Source organism: Stenella coeruleoalba, assembly GCF_951394435.1.
Source record: "Stenella coeruleoalba genome assembly, chromosome: 1".
NCBI lineage: Eukaryota > Metazoa > Chordata > Mammalia > Artiodactyla > Delphinidae > Stenella > Stenella coeruleoalba.
In genome coordinates, this window is record NC_137169.1 from 185,345,368 (window position 1) to 185,366,334 (window position 20,967).

At 36.2% G+C, this 20,967-nt stretch overlaps 1 protein-coding gene and 1 long non-coding RNA gene across 3 annotated transcripts in view; one reads left to right on the forward strand and one right to left on the reverse strand.

The window, feature by feature from the left end:
* MROH9 (maestro heat like repeat family member 9) overlaps positions 1–11,713 on the reverse strand; it is a gene marked incomplete at its 5' end in the record, with an annotated part of 86,666 nt that extends 74,953 nt beyond the window's left edge. The window contains 2 exons of the mRNA XM_079937349.1: positions 8,653–8,714; positions 11,650–11,713. Of these exons, the coding sequence (XP_079793475.1) occupies positions 8,653–8,714; positions 11,650–11,713 (126 nt within the window). The remainder of the gene's footprint in view (positions 1–8,652; positions 8,715–11,649) is intronic.
* LOC307184679 overlaps positions 1–20,967 on the forward strand; it is a 554,503-nt gene that overhangs the window by 309,814 nt on the left and 223,722 nt on the right. The gene's annotated exons all lie outside the window — the stretch shown is intronic.

Below are 20,967 nucleotides of genomic sequence, written 5' to 3' on the forward strand. Positions count from 1 at the left end.
CTTCCAGAAAAACAATTCAGAATAATGATAGTGAAGATGATCCAGGACCTCAGAAGAAGAATGGAGGCAAAGATCGAGAAGATGCAAGAAATATTTAACAAAGACCTAGAAGAATTAAAGAACAAACAAACAGAGATGAACAATATATTAACTGAAATGAAAACTACACTAGAAGGAATAAGTAGCAGAATAACTGAGACAGAAGAACGGATAACTCAACTGGAAGACAGAATGGTGGAATTCACTGCTGTGGAACAGAATAAAGAAAAAAGAATGAAAAGAAATGAAGACAGGGGCTTCCCTGATGGAGCAGTGGTTGGGAGCCTGCCTGCTGATGCAGGGGACACAGGTTTGTGCCCCGGTCTGGGAGGATCTCACGTGCTGTGGAGCGGCTGGGCCTGTGAGCCATGGCCACTGAGCCTGGGCGTCCAGAGCCTGTGCTCTGCAATGGGAGAGGCTGTGACAGTGAGAGGCCCGCGTACCGCAAAAAAAAAAAAAAAAGAAGACAGCCCAAGAGACCTCTGGAACAACATTAAACACAACAACATTCACAACAACATTAAACACAACATTATAGGGTTCCCAGAAGCAGAAGAGAGAAAGAACCTGAGAAAATATTTGAGATATTATAGTCGAAAAATTCCCTAACATGGGAAAGGAAATAGCCACCAAAGTCCAGGAAGTTCAGCGAGTCCCATACGGGATAAATCCAAGGATAAACATGCTAAGACACATAGTAATCAAATTGGCAAATATTAAAGACAAAGAAAAATTATTGAAATCAACAAGGGAAAAACAACAAATAACATACAAGGGAACTCCCATAAGGTTAACAGCTGATTTCTCAGCAGAAACTCTACAAGCCAGAAGGGAGTGGCATGATATACTTAAAGTGATGAAAGGGAAGAAACTACAACCAAGATTACCCTATCCAGCAAGGATCTCATTCAGATTCGATGGGGAAATCAAAAGCTTTACGGTCAAACAAAAGCTAAGAGAATTCAGCACCACCAAACCAGCTCTACAACAAATGCTAAAGGAACTTCTCTAAGTGGGAAACACAAGGGAAGAAAAGGACCTACAAAATCAAACCCAAAACAATTAAGAAAATGGTCAAAGGAACATACATATCGATAATTACCTGAAACGTGAATGTATTAAAAGCTCCAACCAAAAGACACAGGCTTGCTGAATGGATACAAAAACAAGACCCATATATATGCTGTCTTCAAGAGACCCACTTCAGACCTAGGGACACATACAGACTGAAAGTGAGGAGATGGAAAAAGATATTTCATGCAAATGGAAATCAAAAGAAAGCTGGAGTAGCAATATTCATATCAGACAAAATAGACTTTAAGGAATGTTATAAGAGACAAGGAAGGACACTACATAATGATCAAGGGATCAATCCAAGAAGAAGATATAACAATTATAAATATATATGCACCCAACATAGGAGCACCTCAATACATAAGGCAACTGCTAACAGCTGTAAAAGAGGAAATCGACAGTAATACAATAATAGTGAGGGACGTTAACACCTCACTTACACCAATGGAGAGATCATCCAAAATGAAAATAAATAAGGAAAGAGAAGCTTTAAATGACACAATAGACCAGATAGATTTAATTGATATTTATAGGACATTCCATCTAAAAACAGCAGATTACACTTTCTTCTCAAGTGCGCACGGAGTATTCTCCAGGGTAGATCACATCTTGGGTCACAAATCAAGCCTCAGTAAATTTAAGAAAATTGAAATTATATCAAGCATCTTTTCTGACCACAACGCTATGAGATTAGAAATGAATTACAGGGGGAAAGATGTAAAAAATACAAACACGTGGAGGCTAAACACTACATTACTAAATACCAAGAGATCACTGAAGAAATCAAGAGAAAATCAAAAAATACCTAGAGACAAATGACAATTGAAAAACGACAATCAAAAACCTATGGGATGCAGCAAAAGCAGTTCTAAGAGGGAAGTTTATAGCTATACAAGCCTACCTCAAGAAACAAGAAAAATCTCAAATAAATAATCTAACCTGACACCTAAAGGAATTAGAGAAAGAAGAACAAACAAAACCCAAAGTTGGCAGAAAGAAAGAAATCATAAATATCAGAGCAGAAATAAATGAAATAGAAACAAAGAAAACATTAGCAAAGATCAATAAAACTAAAAGCTGGTTCTTTGAGAAGATAAACTAAATTGATAAACCATTAGGCAGACTCATCAAGAAAAAGAGGGAGAGGACTCAAATCAAAATTACAAATGAAAAAGAAGAAGTTACAAAAGACACTGCAGAAATACAAAGCATCCTAAGAGACTACTACAAGCAGCTCTATGCCAATAAAATGGACAACATGGAAGAAATGGACAAATACTTAGAGAGGTATAAGCTTCCAAGACTGAACCTGGAAGAAATAGAAAATATGAACAGATCAATCACAAATAATGAAATTAAAACTGCGATTAAAAATCTTCCAACAGGGACTTCCCTGGTGGTGCAGTTGTTGGGAATCTGCCTGCCAGTGTAGGGGATGCCATTTCGAGTCCTGGTCCTGGAAGGCCCCACATGCCACAGAGCAACTGGGCCCGTGCACCACAACTGCTGAGCCTGTGCTCTAGAGTCCACAAGCTACAACTACTGAAGGCTGTGCACCTGGAGCCTGTGCAGCAAGGGAAGGCACCACAATGAGAGGCCCGTTAACCACAACGAAGTGTAGACCCCGCTCACCACAACTACAGGAAGCCCACGCGCAGCGGCAAAGACCCATTGCAGCCAAAAATAAATAAATAAATTTATTTAAAAAAAAAAATCTTCCAACAAACAAAAGTCCAGGACCAGATGGTTTCACAGGTGAATTCTGTCAAACATTTAGAGAAGAGCTAACACCCATCCTTCTCAAACTCTTCCAAAAAATTGCAAAGGAAGGAACACTCCCAAACTCATTCTATGAGGCCACCATCACCCTGATACCAAAACCAGACAAAGATACTACAAAAAAAAGAAAATCACAGACCAATATCACTGATGAATATAGATGCAAAAATCCTCCACAAAATACTAGCAAACAGAATCCAACAACACATGAAAAGGATCTTACACCATGATCAAGTGGGATTTGTCCCAGGGATACAAGAATTCTTCAATATATGCAGATCAATCAATGTGATACACAATATTAACAAATTGAAGAATAAAAACCATATGATCATCTCAATAGATGCAGAAAAAGCTTTTGACAAAATTCAACACACATTTAGGATAAACACTCTCCAGAAAGTGGGCATAGAGGGGACCTACCTCAACATAATAAAGCCCATATATGGCAAACCCACAGCAAACATCATTCTCAATGGTGAAAAACTGAAAGCATTTCCTCTAAGATCAGTAACAAGACAAGGATGTCCACTTTCACCACTATTATTCAACATAGTTTTGGAAGTCCTAGCCTTGGCAATCAGAGAAGAAAAAGAAATAAAAGGAATACAAATTGGAAAAGAAGAAGTAAAACTGTCACTGTTTGCAGATGACATGATACTATACATACAGAATCCTAAATATGCCACCAGAAAACTACTAGAGCTAATCAATGAATTTGGTAAAGTTGCAGGATACAAAATTAATACACAGAAATCTCTTGCATCCCTATACACTGATGCTGAAAAATCTGCAAGAGAAATTAAGGAAACACTCCCATTTACCATTACAACAAAAAGAATAAAATACCTAGGAATAAACCTATCTAGGGAGACAAAAGAACTGTATGCAGAAAAGTATAAGACACTGATGAAAGAAATTAAAGATGATGTGAAGAGATAGATATACCATGTTCTTGGATTGGAAGAATCAATATTGTGAAAATGACTATATTACCCAAAGCAATCTACAGATTCAATGCAACCCCTATCAAATTACCAATGGCACTTTTTACAGAACTATAACAAAAATATCTTAAAATTTGTATGGAGACACAAAAGACCCCGAATAGCCAAAGCAGTCTTGAGGGAAAAAACGGAGGTGGAGGAATCAGACTCCCTGACTTCAGACTATACTACAAAGCTACAGTAATCAAGACAATATGGTACTGGCACAAAAACAGAAACATAGATCAATGGAACAAGATAGAAAGCCCAGAGATAAACCCACGTACTCATGGTCATCTAGTCTATGACAAAGGAGGTAAGAATATACAATGGAGAAAAGACAGTCTCTTCAATAAGTGGTGCTGGGAAAACTGGACAGCTTCATTTAAAAGAATGAAATTAGAACAATTCCTAACACCATACACAAAAATAAACTCAAAATGGATTAGACACCTAAATGTAAGACCAGACACTATAAAACTCTTAGAGGAAAACATAGGAAGAACACTGTTTGACATAAAGCACAGCAAGATCTTTTTTGATCCACCTCCTAGAGTAATGGACATAAAACCAAAAATAAACAAATGGGACCTAATGAAACCTAAAAGCTTTTGCACAGCAAAGGAAACCATGAACAAGACGAAAAGACAACCCTCAGAATGGGAGAAAATATTTGCAAACGAATCAACGGATTAATTAAATTAATTACATCAAGGATTAATCTCCAAAATATATAACCAGCTCATGGAGCTCAATATTAAAAGAACAAAGAACCCACTCCAAAAGTGGGCAGAAGACCTAAATAGATATTTCTCCAAAGACATACAGACGGCCAAGAAGCACATGAAAAGCTGCTCAACATCACTAATTATTAGAGAAATGCAAATCAAAACTACAATGAGGTATCACCTTACACCAGTTAGAATGGGCTTCATCAGAAAATCTGCAAACAACAAATGCTGGAGAGGGTGTGGAGAAAAGGGAACCCTCTTGCACTGTTGGTGGGAATGTAAACTGATACAGTCACTATGGAGAACAGTATGGAGGTTCCTTAAAAAACTAAAAATAGAATTACCATATGATCCAGCAATCCCACTACTGGGCATATACCCAGAGAAAACCACAATTCAAAAAGACACATGCACCCCAATGTTCATTGCAGCAGTATTTACAATAGCCAGTCACGGAAGCAACCTAAATGCCCATCGACAGATGAATGGATAAAGAAGATGTGGTACATGTATACAATGGAATATTACTCAGCCATAAAAAGGAACGAAATTGGGTCTTTTGTTGAGACATGGATGGATGTAGAGACTGTCATACAGAGTGAAGTAAGTCAGAAAGAAAAACAAATATCATATATTAACGCATATATGTGGAACCTAGAAAAATGGCACAGATGAACCGGTTTGCAGGGCAGAGATTGAGACACAGATGTAGAGGACAAACGTATGGATACCAAGGGGGATAGCTGCGGGGGGGTGGTGGTGGTGGTGTGATGAATTCGGCAGTTGGGATTGACATGTGTATAAAATTGATGACTAATAAGAACCTGCTGTATAAAAAAAGAAAAAAAATAATAATGCACACACATGTACAGTACAGCACAAAAGAGTAAATAGCAGACAAAGATTCCAAGTCTTTATCTATCTAGAGGTAGAATACGCAGATATGGGCGCGCTAATAACATTTTTTCAGCTGAGACAAGTAGGAAATTGTTCTGTTTTTTCCTGTAAGTCTTCCACTGTCCTCTATTCCCTTTCTTCTCACTGATCCCCTACCCTCGATTCCCTCCTAGATCGTTGTCTCCCTTATTGACTTCTAATTCTGATTTCCATGAATTTTCCATCTCTTTATTAAAACAGCTTCACCATTATTAGTAATACTGAATCCTGTTTATTTAAAATCTTCAACCTCATAATTTATTCACAGGTCTTCCTTGATCCCAAGGGCAGGCAAGATTCTCGGTTTTAGGGTTGACACATTACAGCTTGATGCTTAGACCAGGGACTCTGGAACCAGATTCCATGAATTTGCACCCTGGCTCTGCCACTTGTAAATTATGTGCCAACGGGCAGGTCACCTCTTGCCTCAGTTTCCTCATTTGTCAAGCAGGGATAGTAGTAGCACTTACTCTGTAGGACTTTTGTGAGGATTAAATGAGTTTTTCATGTAAAGCACTCAGAGCATGGCTTACACGTTATAAATGCTACTTAAGTGTTAGCTATTTTTACTATTATTGGAGTGGTTAATGGGGTTTCCTTCTCTCACAGCTCCCCTTGTCTCCCCTGTCTTTATTTCTCTGAGGTTGTGGCTGTGACCTGGGAAAATATTTTTCTTTTCTCATCTGCCATGACATGACTTGTTGTCCTCTTCCGAGTGGTGATTACTTCTGACCCATTTTGGTGGGAAGGATTTCCACAGTGAGGAAGGAGGAAGGATAATAGGCTGTTGTGGCAGAGCAATCAGGAGATGAGGGTGGATGGGGAAATAGTGGGATGGGTCAAAACTTCCTTCCTTTTGAATTAGTGTTGAAGGTCATTGCAGGGGCACAGAAGGGTGAGCACGAATATGACTCTGCTGGGAAGAAAAAGCTAAAAACAGTTTTCAATCAAACTGCCCTTTTCCCCGTTCCACCTACTCACCTATGTTAAAATATATTTTAAACATTAATTATGACAGGCTTGTAATGGAGATAGTGAACAAATTTGTTTGTTTTTTCCCCCCAAGAGATTTCAGTTACATTACTTCCTCATAGAATATCACTTACCATGCGGTGCCATTTGACACTGGACTGCAGAATCTGGAGATTACTTGCTAGTCAGGGAGAAGAGGGAGAGTAGTTAAAAGGAAATGAACTTTTACCACCTGTTGGAACATATCCCCAAATCTGAAGTTTTATATGACCTTAATGGCAAAGCCCAATGAAGACAGTATGTGCGTGCGCATGCGTGCGTGCACGCGCGCACACACACACAACTTCAGACAAATTCATTACAAATATTACTAAACAACACTTAACTAAAAGATTAACAAACAGAATACACAGCCACATTAAAAGAATAATGAACCCTAACCAAGAGGTATTTATTCCAAACTTACAAGGATGGTTAGATAAAGGAGGACCCATAATATAATTCTCAATATTAATTGCTAAAAATGCTACATGATCATTTATATTGAGGCAGAAAATTCTGATAAAATTTTAAATCTATTCTTGATAGCAATTCTTAATAAAACAGATATGTAGTCATTTTCTTAATGTGACATATAAACACAAAAGCCAGAGCCAGATGTAATAAGGATATAATTAGAAGCATTCTCATTAAAGTAGAGAACAAGACAATGATGACCATTATACCACTATCGTTTGCCATTTCTGGACATTCCAGCTAGTATTGTTAGAAAATAGAAATAAGTAAGTGTATTAAAATTGGAAAGAAAAAGACTATATTATTTTTAAATTATTTACTTCATGGGAAAGAATATGAGTGCCTTTTAAATTTGTCTATGATATGAGAATGATTTAACTAGAATTGGAGTTATCAATGACTGAAATGTTTGGTAAAATTTCCTTAGAAAACCTTTAGAACCTGATATGTCTTTCTTTGACGGTGTAGCCCTTTGATAATTATTTTTATTTCTTTCATTTTAATTGTTCTGTTTCAATTTTCTAGGTCTTCTGTAATTCTTTTTTTTTAAATAATGTCTTTATTTTGGGATAATTTTAGATTTACAGAAAAGTTGCAAAGATAGTTTAGAGTTCTCATATACCCCTCACCTTGTTTCCATAGTGTTATCATCTTACATAACCATGGACCATTTGTCAAAACTGAAAAAGTTATATTGGTACAATTTTAACAACTAAACTGTAGGCTCTATTTTTCCACAAATGTCCTTTTCCTGTTCCAGGATCCAAACCAGGACCCCACATTGCATTTAGTCATCATTTCTCCTTTGTTTCCTGTGTTCTGTAATTATTTTGTAATCTTTCCTTGTTTGTGAATTTAACTATTTTGAAAAGGGTACCTGGTTAGATATTTTGGCATGCCCCTCAGGTTGCATTTATCTGATGTTTTTCTCAAGATTTGATTGGAAATATAAGTTTTGGGAAAAATATCACTGAAGTGAAGTGTCCTTCTCATCATGAGAAAGTATTAGATTTTGAATTTATTCAATAGTTCTACTATTTTTCTCTTATCAGATTCAGGGATGCAGCTTCATCTTTGTGTACTCCTTCTTTCCTTCTGCCTTCCTTGGATTTATTTTGAGGTTCTTTTTCTAAATTCTTGTTGTGGATACTTGATTCAGTTATTTCTATCCTTTCTGGTTTATAATTCTAAGTGTTCAAAGCTATGGATTTTTCTCTGTGTACTCTTTCAGCTATATGCTGTAGGTTCCAATATGTAGTGCTATCAACATTCTGTAATTTGTGTATTAATTTTCTCTTTAACCTAAGAATTAATAGAATACCTTATATGACACATGGTAAGGATTTTTGTTCATTTCATAAGTTTACTATTGACTGCTAATTTTTTTTTTTTGCATTGTGATTAGAGACTATTTCTGCTATTTCTACATTTTGGAATTTATACAGAAATTTCTAGCCTAACATATGGTTATCTTTTGTGAGTACACCTTTCTGTGGGCATTAGAAAAAAAGATATGTTCTTTGTATTCAGGGCTAGAGATTGATATATGGGTTTCTCTCACTCTCCCACGCACAAATACACACAGTTACCTTTGTCTGAAGTACATCCTAAATTCATACTTGCTTTAATACTCCTTGACGACTTGCTGACAAAGGTGAATTAAAGACTGCTACTACTAATGCTGCAAAAGAGTATTTTGTATTAGTACATAAACCAGTAACTTTCCTATAGCTTTTTTTTTGCTTTATGAATTTTGATGCTACTATATTATATGGTAAGTAGATCATATTAATTTTCGATCGCTGTGTAACAAGTTACCACAAATGTAATGGCTTAAAAAAAAAACACCCATTTATTATTATTTGACAGTTTCTGTGGGTCAAGAAGGTCAGGCTCTCCTTAGGGTCTCACATGGCTGAAATGAAGGTGTCAGTATGAACTGCCATCTCACTTGAGGCTCAGGATCTTCTTCCAAGGTCATTTAAGTTGGTGGCAGAATTCAATTCCTTGAGACTGAAAGACTGAGGATCCTGCTCTTTTGCTGGCTGAGTCTGAGGGCATCTGTCAGCTTGTAGAAACTGTCTGAGTTCCTTGCTCTGTGGCCCCTTCACAAGGCCTTCTCACACTACCAGTATGACTTCTGTCTCCAATGTCTAGACCCAGGCTCAAAGGGATCACGTGATTACATCAGGCCCATTCATAATATTCCTTTTGATTAACTCGCAGCCAACTCTCTAGTAACCTAATTACATCTATAAAATCCCTTTTGCTGTATTGTGTAACATAATCATATCCCATCATATCAGAGCTCCAGCCTTTATCCTTCCTTAACTTTTCAGCTTCAAGAGGAGGGATTTATACAAGGCATGTATACCAAGAGACAGGAATATTGGAGGACATCTTAAAATTCTTCTTACCACATGAATTTTTATAATTATTTTATCTTTATTATGATTTATAGACTTTCTCATTATGTGATGCTTTTAAAAAATCACATTTAATTCTTTAAGTCTTAATTCAAGCCTAAAAGTCAAAGTTGTCTGAATTAAAATCCTGACTCCTAATTTGTTGTTATTGTTTACATTTTCTTGGTGTACATTTTCCCATCTTTTTATTCACAACCTTTTTTTTTTTAACATCTTTATTGGAGTCTAATTGCTTTACAATGGAGTATTTTGTTTTATAAATGTCTCTAGTAGGTAGCATATTGCTGGGTTTTATTTGTAATTTAACCAGACTCCTTTCTCATTATAGATGAGTTCAATCCATTTTGATTTATTTATGGAACATATTTTGGTCTTAATTTTGTTCTATATTTTATGCTTTTTCTGTAGCTGTGGCTACTTTTAAGTCCTTTATTACTTGGTATTTTTTCCTTGACTTTCTTTGTGTGTGAAGTGGTGTGTTTTGTGTGTTTTTTTTATATGAAAGGTTTATATTCCTGTTGTGATTATGATTAAGATGACTCTAACTTTTTGTAATATATTTATTCCTCAAAACTGTAGACCAAACTTTAGACCAAATCTGATTCCCAATTGTGAGCAAAGATGAAATTTGTTCATCTCTGTTTCCTCCCCTTCCTTAACCCCTATAGATTTTAGTTGATTAAATTACTTAGTGAAACCTTTATGCCTTTTTGTTTATATTACTTGATGACTTATTAATCCCCAAGTTTTAATAATAAAGAATCAATGTCCTTACATTACCTTCCTCCTTATTTCCTAATTTTCCTAGTTTTTTATTTACTAATTATTTCCTAATTTTCCTAATTTTTATTAGTTATATAATTTTCATACTTACAAAGTTTATATTTATATTCAGTTCTGTAACAATAATCCCCACTTTCTTTTAAATAGATTCAGTGCACACTGCATTGGCTTCTCTAGTCATCTCCTGTTGAGCTGAAGTTCATTTTCTATTAGTCTCTTGAAGGGAAACACATTCCTTGAGTTCTTTCATGTTACAAAACATTTCTCACACTCACTCTGAGTTAAAGTTAGCCTGAGTATAACATTCTTGGGCCACAATGTTTTCCTCAAGGATTTTATGTGTTCTGTTCCACTGTCATCCAGTATTGCTGTGGAAAATGCTATGGTGAGCTGGATTTTTTCTTCTCCTAGAAAGGTTAATTGAATACTTTTCCTTTTCCTGGATTTCCAAAGCATTCTTTATCTTCGGAAATCAGCAACTTTACTAGGATACTGGTCCTTTGATTGTATAGAGTTAATTTTTCTAGGGACATAGTCTGCTTTTCGGCCTATATCTTCATGAAAATTTATATTAAAAATTTTATTTAAATATTTTCTTCTTTTATTTTGGTTCTCTTCTTTGGTGACACCAATTATGCTTATATTGGTCTCTCTTTTTTTTTTTTTTTTTTTTTTTGCGGTACGCAGGCCTCGCACTGTTGTGGCCTCTCCTGTTGCAGAGCACAGGCTCCAGACATGCAGGCTCAGCAGCCATGGCTCACGGACCTAGCCGCTCTGCGGCATGTGGGATCTTCCTGGGCCGGGGCACGAACCCGTGTCCCCTGCATCGGCAGGCAGACTCAACCACTGCGCCACCAGGGAAACCCTGGTCTCTTTTTTAATGTCTTTCTAGCTTATCTCAGTCTTGTCCTTCATGCTCCTTACCATATTTTCAGCAATGCTTATTTTCTTTGCACCGTTTCCAACATGACCTTTGTTTTTGTGAGAATATCCTTTCCCCTCCACTTCTGTCCTAAACGGCACTGTTTTTCCCTAAATTCTTATATCTCTATTTCAAGATTACGTTTTACAGATAAAATTGCCTCATTAAATTATAAAGTCTTTTTTATCTGCTCTGTGATATTTTCCTAGAATTATTTAACTGTCATTATTTTTATATTACATTTCTGCCTTTTTCTTGTAAAATCTTTCTTTTTTTTTTTACATCCTCTATTGATTCCATTTTGATGATTACTCAGTATTGAATGTGATGAGCTACTCTCAGATCAAATGTTTGCTGGACTTTCAGATAGAGAAATTCTCCTCTTGACCCAGAACTGTGTGTGTAAATTTGCTCTTTCAGATTTATTCTACCCTTGCTATTTAATCTTGGCAGCTTCAGAATTTACCTCCTCTATCATGACTTACCTGCAACAGTAGATTCTTGGTTGGAAACCAGAACGAAAGAAAGGTGTTCAGTTGCATATTCCATTTCCGTTTTTCTGTCTAAGCTGCTCACCTTGCTTTTCCTCGTGCCTCCATCCCCACCAAAAAGCATCATTCATCTTCCCAGGGAGTACCTCTGGATCCAAATATCTGAACAAAAGCTTCATTCCAGAGATGTCATAGTTACTCACAATTTAGCTATTTCACCACTGGAGTGTTTTCATTGTTATTTTCAAAGATTCCATATTTACTAAATGTTTATTTAGCTTTAGCAAATGTTTCCCCTTTAAAATTCTCACAGGATTGAATACATATGTGAAGAAATTTTAGAACAGATCTAGAATTTTCCCAAGTTTTGCTAGTCTGTGTTTTTATGTGTGCATGGTTTATTTTAATAAAAAATTGATGTGTAAACTATTTAGTCTCATGAGCTTTTCACCACCTGATGAATTTTTCTATTTCCTGACTCCTTGAAATCCAGCTTCATTGAGAAAAATAAAATGTTTTCTGGAGGGGGGTTCAATTTTTGAGCTTGAGTGCTTGAGGTGAGACCAAAATTTGATGGTGTAGACTGCCATAGGTTAAGATAAGTGCTCCAGATGCCTTCCAGGCAGGAGAGATGTGGTCAGATGGTGGAAAAGAAGGTAGACATGGAGTTAGGAGATTCATTAACAAAGATGAACTCTTTTGATTGGCAAATTTGGAAAGAACTTTAGAGGAGGGCCATAGTGAAGTAAATTCTAATATACCCATAGTTCTTTCTTTTAACAGAACAAAAACTAAGAAAAGTAGTCAAAGTTAGAAAGAAGATAGACTTTTGACTGACTGAAGGATTAATAGAATAAAAATCACTTACTCGTGTGTGACTTCTCTGCAATTTATAGGAGGCAAGGTAGTGAAGATAAACTCAAGTGTCTTACCTCTTAGCCAAAGGTAAAACATTCTAACAACGAAAGGAATCCTTTGAGATGTTGTCATTCGTCATGACAACCATATACTTCAAAGATTCCATTCTGGAATGGATGTACTTGCCTAGAAAGTACTGATATGCTCAAGTGGCTGGTAATGCTCACTGTCACCCCTGAGGAGGGAAGCTTCTGGTTCTTGTGTTATCTGCACTGAAAGGTAGCTCTGCAAACCAACAAGCTTGCTAGAAGTTGGGTGAAGGATATGAATAGAAAACTCACAGAAGAGGAAAACTGAATGGTCAATAAATATTACAAGATGCTTAATCGTCCTCAAAGTCACGAAAATGCAAACCAATAAAATACCATTTCACAACAAATAAGTAAAAAAATAACTACAGATAAGTAAAAATTTTTAAATTGATTATCTAAATATTGGCAAAGATAAAAGAAACTGGAACTTTCTCACACCACTGGAGGAAGTACAAATGATATAGCTACTTTGTAGAGCAATTTGTCACATTTTAGTAAAATTGAAAAATTGTGACCCAGAATTTCCACCTGTAGGTCCATAGACATAGAAACATTTATAGAATTTGTGTACTGGGAGGCACGGGGAAGTGTGTTCATTGCAGCATTTTTTGGTAACAAATTTAAGATATAACTTGTATTCCATATAATTCACCCTTTTAAAGTGTACAACTCTGTAGTTTTAAATATAGTTACAGACGGGTACAACCATCAACACTATCTATGCACCTATATTTATAAGAGATATTGGTCTGTAGTTTTCTTGAGATGTCTTTGTCTGGTTTTGGTATCGGGGGTAATGCTGGCCTCGTAAATAAGTTGGATAATGTTCAATCCTTTTCTATTTTTTAGAAGAGTTTATAAAGATAGTTGTCAATTTTTTGTTAAATACTTGGTAGAATTTACCACTAATGTCATTTGGTTCTGACATTTTCTTTGTAGGAAGGTTTTTGATTACTAATTTAATCTCTTATTATAGTTCTATTCAATTTTTTCTACTTCTTGAGCAAGTTTTGATAGTTTGTGTCTCTCTAGAAATCTCTCCACTTCATATGTTATGTAATTTGTTGGCATACAATTATTCAGAGCATTCCCTTATAATCTTTTCAATTTCTGTAAGGTTTTTCTTAATTTTTGAAGCATTGTTTTGCCAGATATAGAAATCTTGGTTGACAATTTTTTCCTCCCAGCCCTTTGCATATGTCACCCTGCTACATTCTGCCATCCATGTTTCTGATGACAAACCAGCTGTTAATCTTATGACAATATCTTATACATGATGAGCTGCTTTTCACTTGTTGCTTTTAAGATTTTCTCTTTGTTTTTGGCTTTACACGTGCTACTTGACATTCTTTGAGCTTTGTGTGTGCAGGTTAATGGGGTTTTTGGGTTAAATTTGGGAAGTTTTTGGCCATTATTTCTACAAATATTATTTCTGCTCCTTTCTCTCCTCTCCATCTATTACTCATATTAAGCATATTTTGATATACTTGATGATGTACCACAAGTCACTGAGTCTTTGTTTATTTTTCCTCTTTCTTTTAAATTTCTGCTCTTTCGACTGGATAACATCGATTGACCTATTGGCAAGTTTGGTGATTTTGCCATCTGCTATTCAAATCTGCTGTTGAGCCCCTCTAAGTAGATTTTTCATTTCAGTTATACTTTTCACTCCAGAATTTCTATTTGGCTGTGTTGTATAATTTCTGTTTCCTTTTTGATATTCTCTATTTGGTAAGAGACATTGTTTTTATACTTTCTTTAAAAACATGGTTTACTTTAGTTCTTTCACTGCATTTATAACAGTTTGTTAAAAGTCGTTGTTTAGTAGGTACAACATCTGGTTTCCTTAGTGACAGTTTCTATTGTTTCTTATTCCTGTATATGGGCCATAATTTCCTTTTTCTTTGCATGTGTCATAATTTTTATTAAAATCTGGATATTTAAAAAAATTTAATATAGCAGCTCTAGAAATCATATTGCTCTCCCCTCAGAGTTTGTTGTTATGCTCATTATTGTTATTGATGGTGGTTTTATTTTGTGAATGTAGTGACTTTCCTGGACTAATACTGTAAAGCCTGTAGTTTTTCTTTTTTGTCATATATGGCCACTGAATTCTCTGTTCAGTTAGCTAATGATTGGATAGAGGTTTTTTTAAAGTGTTTTGAACCAGTAAGTCTCCCAACCTTTGCCAAGGAGCTCCATGTGTTTGTACGTGTGTGTGTGTATATTGTTGTTGTTATTGAATGCTTTCCATACTTCCAGCAGTTTACAACACTGCCTTAGTCTTTGCTTCCTGATTGCAGAGCCTTAATGTTGCCCAGAAGGAAGAGATTAGAACCTTCTTATATCTTTCCTTGGTGTGTACAGAGCTCTGAACATGATTTCCAGAAATAGATCAGAGCTTTCAAAGCGTCCTGTGGGCACCTTATGTCTCTATTTTTCCTTTTTTGGTCAGGCTCTTATTTGCTCCAACTGTTGTTGCCACCTCTGGGAGCTACAGACAACTATAGCTACAGACAGCTATAGACAACTGCCACTGATTGGTTTTGGCAAATGCTCTGAGAATAGGACTGTTTGCACTGAAGGACCTCTGAGTCAGGTAAAATAATGACAGGCCCTATGAATGGTACTTTTTCAAGGAGATAACAAAAAGGTCAAATAATGATGGTTCCCTGGAGGATTTGTGGGATCTATGAACATATTCTGCCCTCTCTAGCAGTGGCTAGGCTACTGATTTTCACAGCTACTGTGGTTTTGGGGTTTTGGGTTTTCACCCATTTTTAAAAATAAACACTTCTTAGATGATTGCAAGCATTCAGTTAATTCTCCAAGTTCTAAAAATGTTGATTTTGCCAGTGTTCTCATTGCTTTTATGGAGGAATAGATTTTGAGAGGTTCTTACTCCACCATTATAAAAGTACTTGCACAACCTTATTTTTAGTAGGAAAAAAATTGGAAACAATATGTTATAGTAAGAGAATGGACAAGTAAATTGTGATCTCTTTATACAATGGAACTCAGCAGTTAAAATAATGGACTAAGATTATATATCTATAGATGGCTAGCTATAAAAACAAGTTGTAGAATGATACCTACAGAGCAATAATATTTACATAATTACAACATATAAAACACACCAACTAATATTTTTGATATGTGCATATATTGAAAGCAAATTATTTTTACAAAACATGAGCTGAGAGGATAAACATCTTATGCATGATAGTGATGGGGATTTGGAATGAAATAAGAAAATAAGTAACTTTTCCCATAATATTTTTATTTATTTTATTAAAGAAAATATGGACACATGAGTGTATACTATATTATTTTTGTGTTTTTATCTATTTAAAACTTAGGAAGAAAGAAGAAAGTCATAATGGGTTGGATTCTTCTGTTCCCTGGGGACTCACTTGACTCTGCTCAATTTTTTATAATCTATGGGTGGATAGAAAACAAAAGACAAGAGTAGGATAAATAACTGCTGAATCACAATTGGGTCTGTTATAAAATGATTTTGAAATGGCTTTCAAATATGGACTGTCATATTCTGCTCTTTATTTTGCTTTTAAAAAAATTACAAGTTCAAACCAGACAGAAAAATGTGAGTCATTGGCTTCTTCCTCCCTAAAAATCTCCATACTATGTCTCTGCTCCAGTCAGGGAAGTGAAACAATTGACATTATCTGTCTTCTTTCCTCCACACTCTTGGTTAGTAGCACCTCCATAGATTCCAGCAGAGAGAAAGAGAGTTGCTTTACAATTTATAACAACTTGAAAGAACATAGCACCTCTCTTCCAGAAATTTCTGACATCCCATTGATGATATGGGAGCACAAATATCAATTCTGTTTTACAGACAGGAATGGGAGAATCTGATCTACTATGATACAAAGTAATTTTTCTCACAGACTATTTGACAAGGGTAAAAATGAGAAACAAACCTAAGCCTAGCCCCTCTTGGCCTGTTACGCAGCCAGAGAAAGCATCAAAGCAAGTGTTCTCATTACCACATGGAACCACTAGGTGTCACTAAATATAAAACTTGTATTCATTAGCGATTACAACTAGGAAAGCAGAAAAGGCAAGTGAAATTTGTCATGTTAATGGAGAAAACTGAAAATTCCACCTTCAGTTGACACAATGGAAAGTGGCTTCTCTCTAACCCAATACCCCCAGGAAATGGTTTCAGACCCTGTCATATCTGTGTGTGGACCCATTTTGGACTGGCAAAAGCATTTAGTAGAAAAGTAACTAAATGATCTCATAAAACTCAAGAAATATGTTATAGAATGACTCTGTTAGTAAAATGGGGTTAAAATTCCAAGCCTCAAGTGCTGGAGTCCTCCTGGGACTTGTGTCTAAAGTTTCAACAGCTGCCCCCAGGTGGCAGTGAGTCAGATAAATTGAATTCTCTTTAGACAGGGAAAATTGAGATATGATTTTTTTCAAATTAATTTCTACTTTTCTCAATGATTTCCCCCCTTTTATGTCTTTATTCTGAAAAACATAACTGGCAAATAATATGAATTCAACACCTATTTGTTGGATGAATAGTATGAAACAAGGGAAGGAAACCAACATTTATTTAGTTGCTTTTTATACCTTGTTCTCTACTGCTTTCTTGCATTCCTTTTTTTGAACATACTCTTCACCAAAAATCCTATGAGGTAATTATTGTCGTCATGGCTGCGTACAAGCAATACTCATGAGATATAATGACAAATAATCTTTACTATTATTTCTCATTTTTCCTTTAAACTTTATTCAGTAGGAAAGCTCTTTCCCTGCTCCTGGATAAAATCTTCAAGCACACATATAACATTTCTGATCTCCTGTTGCTACTCAGATGTCCTATGATCACTTTAAGTAATAGAACTATCACAATTTAGTAATAAAAACTGTCCAATTTTATGTAATAACACTACTTATTTCACTCAAAATCACAACTTCTCCTCCCCAAGCTAGAGCTGGTGGTGGTCTGGCAGTTTCCAGAAGGGGCTAAAGTATGTTTCTTTTTCATACTCAACTCCTCCCCAACTCCCTAACATACTTTGGAGAGTGTGGGAAAGAAGAAGAGATGAAGAGGGAAGTAAATTATCTTTCTTTGAATGGTGCTTTGAGATATTCAGATGTCCCCACTAGAAACATTTGATGGCCCTTCCAAAGATGCAAGCTAAGCATTTTCTTCTGGCTGGCCATTCTCTCTCAGGTTTTCATATACTTTTATTTTCTTTATTGTACGTTAAAATTTTTCTTTCATACACTTTTCTGTATTAAATACTGAGGCATTCCCTCCTTCTTCTATAATAATAGAATTCCCAAGTTTAAGCTGAATCCATGGCGACTTGGAATAGGACTGCTTTTCCCAGCCTCCCTTATCATGGTCCATGTACGAATTCTTGAAGCATCCTTAAATGGAGACGCTTGCTTTGTTTTTCCTTTCTTCTTTCCTATCGGCTGCAGAAAGGACATGGTCACTGCAGACTGGACGATGAGGTGGAAGCCCTGTGCTAAGGGCCTTGACAATCATGAAGCTGACTTGGCAGTTTTGTATATTGATATATAGGCTTTTTTCATAAAGATAAACTTCTAGTCTCCTGCTTTCAGTTTTTATCACTTGCAGACAAACAAAATCCCAACTGATAGAAATACACAGCAAATAAGATTTACTTTTAGGAAAGCTTTGTTAATGAATAAAGTCAAGATTAGAAAAATAGCCTTTACTCATGCATCCTGACTTTTATCACCTTACGTACATGACACTGTGTGTGGTTCTGGAAGAAGAGTGTACAAAGGTGAAATAAGGGAGGTTCTGCCCACAAGAGGTCACGCTCATCCCCTTCTTGTCCTTCCTGTCCCAGACATTGGATCAACACCCTGAGGCTGATTTCTTCTCCAGCATTTCATAGCTGCTGCTTCTCTGTTCTCTGAGGCAGCAAGCCTTTGTTTTATTCTTATTAAATTCCAAGAATATCTTTGACATCTGGGGAAATAAATAAATAAATAGATAAATAATGTTACCATAGTTTTTTCATGCTTAACTTCCTATAATTCTATTTCTCTTAGATAAATTGTATATTGTAATGTGTTATAAAAAGTTATAATAGGAAATAAGGGTTTTTTTCCTAAACTGGTGAATTACCTGTCAGAGTCTGAGAATATTTCCCTCTGTGACTTCCAGGGTAAGGACATGCTTCATGAAAACAAGCCTCTATAGTCACTGCCTCCTTTTGCAAATTCATATTGCACTTTCACATATTAAATGGCAGAGTACCCCTGAGATACTCTCAGAAATGTATTGAACTTTTTTTAACCTAGCGTTTTCCAATCTCATTTGATTATGGGACGCTTTTTTTTTTTTTTGGCGGTACGCGGGCCTCTCACTGTTGTGGCCTCTCCGGTTGCGGAGCACAGGCTCCGGACGCGCAGGCTCAGCGGCCATGGCTCACGGGCCCAGCCGCTCCGCGGCATGTGGGATCTCCCCGGGCCAGGGCACGAACCCGTGTCCCCTGCATCAGCAGGCGGACTCTCAACCACTGAGACACCAGGAGAGCCCTGGGACGCTTTTATCCTATAGCATCTATTAACACGTATTAGCATAGCACCCTCTGCATCCTAGGCTGTTACAGTGAGCTCCTTGCGCTTTCTGCGGCAGTGATCCATGGGTCTGATCACTGATTGAATCAAAACAGTCTTTCCTAATTTGCAGATAAAAGTTAGGCTCATGGAGAGCATTGCCTTAGTTTGAAATAATTTTCTCATAAATTTTTGCTTAAATCTGCGGTATCAATTATTGATTTTCTGCTTGACAGACTAAGTGAACATACACATACATACCGCACCTTCTTTATCCAGTCCTCTGTCAATGAACATTTAGGTTGCTTCCATGTCTTGGCTATTGTAAATAGTGCTGCTGTGAACATAGAGGTGCATGTATCTTTTTGAATTAGAGGTTTCTCTGGATCTATGCCCAGGAGTGGGATGGCTGGATCATATAACTCTATTTTTAGTTTTTTAAGGAACTTCCATACTGTTTTCCACAGTGACTGCACCAATTTACATTCCCAGCAACAGAGTAGGAGAATTTCCTTTTCTCTACATCCTCTCCAGGATTTATCATTTGTAGACTTTTTAATGATGGCTATTTGAGGCCAATGAGATGATACCTCATTTTAGTTTTGATTTGCATTTTTCTAATAAATTAGAGATGTTGAGCATCTTATGTGCCTGTTGGTCATCTGTATGTCTTCTTTAGATAAATGTCTGTTTAGGTCTTCTGTCAGTTTTTGATTAGGTTTTTTTTTTTTTTTTTTGATTTTGAGTTGTGTGAGCTGTCTGTATATTTTGGAAATTAAGCCCTTGTTGGTTGCATTATTTGCAATATTTTCTCCCATTCCGTAGGCTTTTTCATTTTATGATTTCCTTTGCTGTGCAAAATCTTATGAGTTTGATTAGGTCCCATTTGTTTATTTTTGCTTTTATTTCTTTGCCTTGGGAGACTGACCTAAGAAAATATTACTAAGATTTATGTCTGTGAATATTTTGCCTATGTTCTCTTCTAGGAATTTTATGGTGTCATGTCTTATATTTAAGACTTTAAGCCATTTTGAGTTTATTTTTGTGCATTATGTGAGGGAATGTTCTAACTTCATTGATTTACATGAGGCTGTACAGCTTTCCCAACACCTTTTGCTGAAGAGACTGTCTTTTCTCCACTGTATATTCTTGCCTCCTTTGCTGAAGACTGACCATAAGTGTATGGGTTTATTTCTGGGCTCTCTCTTCTGTTCCATTGATTCATATGTCTGTTTTTGTGCCAATACCATGGTATTTTGATCACTGTAGCTTTGTAGTATTGTCTGAAGTCTGGGAGGGTTACGCCTCCAGCTTTGGTCTTTTTCCTCAGGATTGCTTTGGCAATTCTGGGTCTTTTATGATTCCATATTAATGTTAGGATTATTTGTTCTAGTTCTGTGAAAAATGTCATGGGTAATTTAGTAGGGATTGCATTAAATCTGTAGATTGCTTTGAGTAGTATGGCAGTTTTAACAATATTAGTTCTTCCAGTCCCAGAGCATGGGATATCTTTCCATTTCTCTGAATCACCTTCAGTTTCCTTTATCATTGTTTGATAGTTCTCAGCATATAAGTCTTTCACCTCCTTGGTTATGTTTATTCCTAAGTCCTTTTTTTTTTTTGGATGCAATTTTAAAAGTGATTTTTTTTTTTTTTTTTTTTTACTTTCCCTTTGTGATACTAAATTTTTTTCTTACGTAACACTCAGCAAAACTCTTGAGGTTTTATAGGGAAGGAGTAATTCACAGAAGTGTGCTCTAGGGGTTCAATGCACATTGAGTAT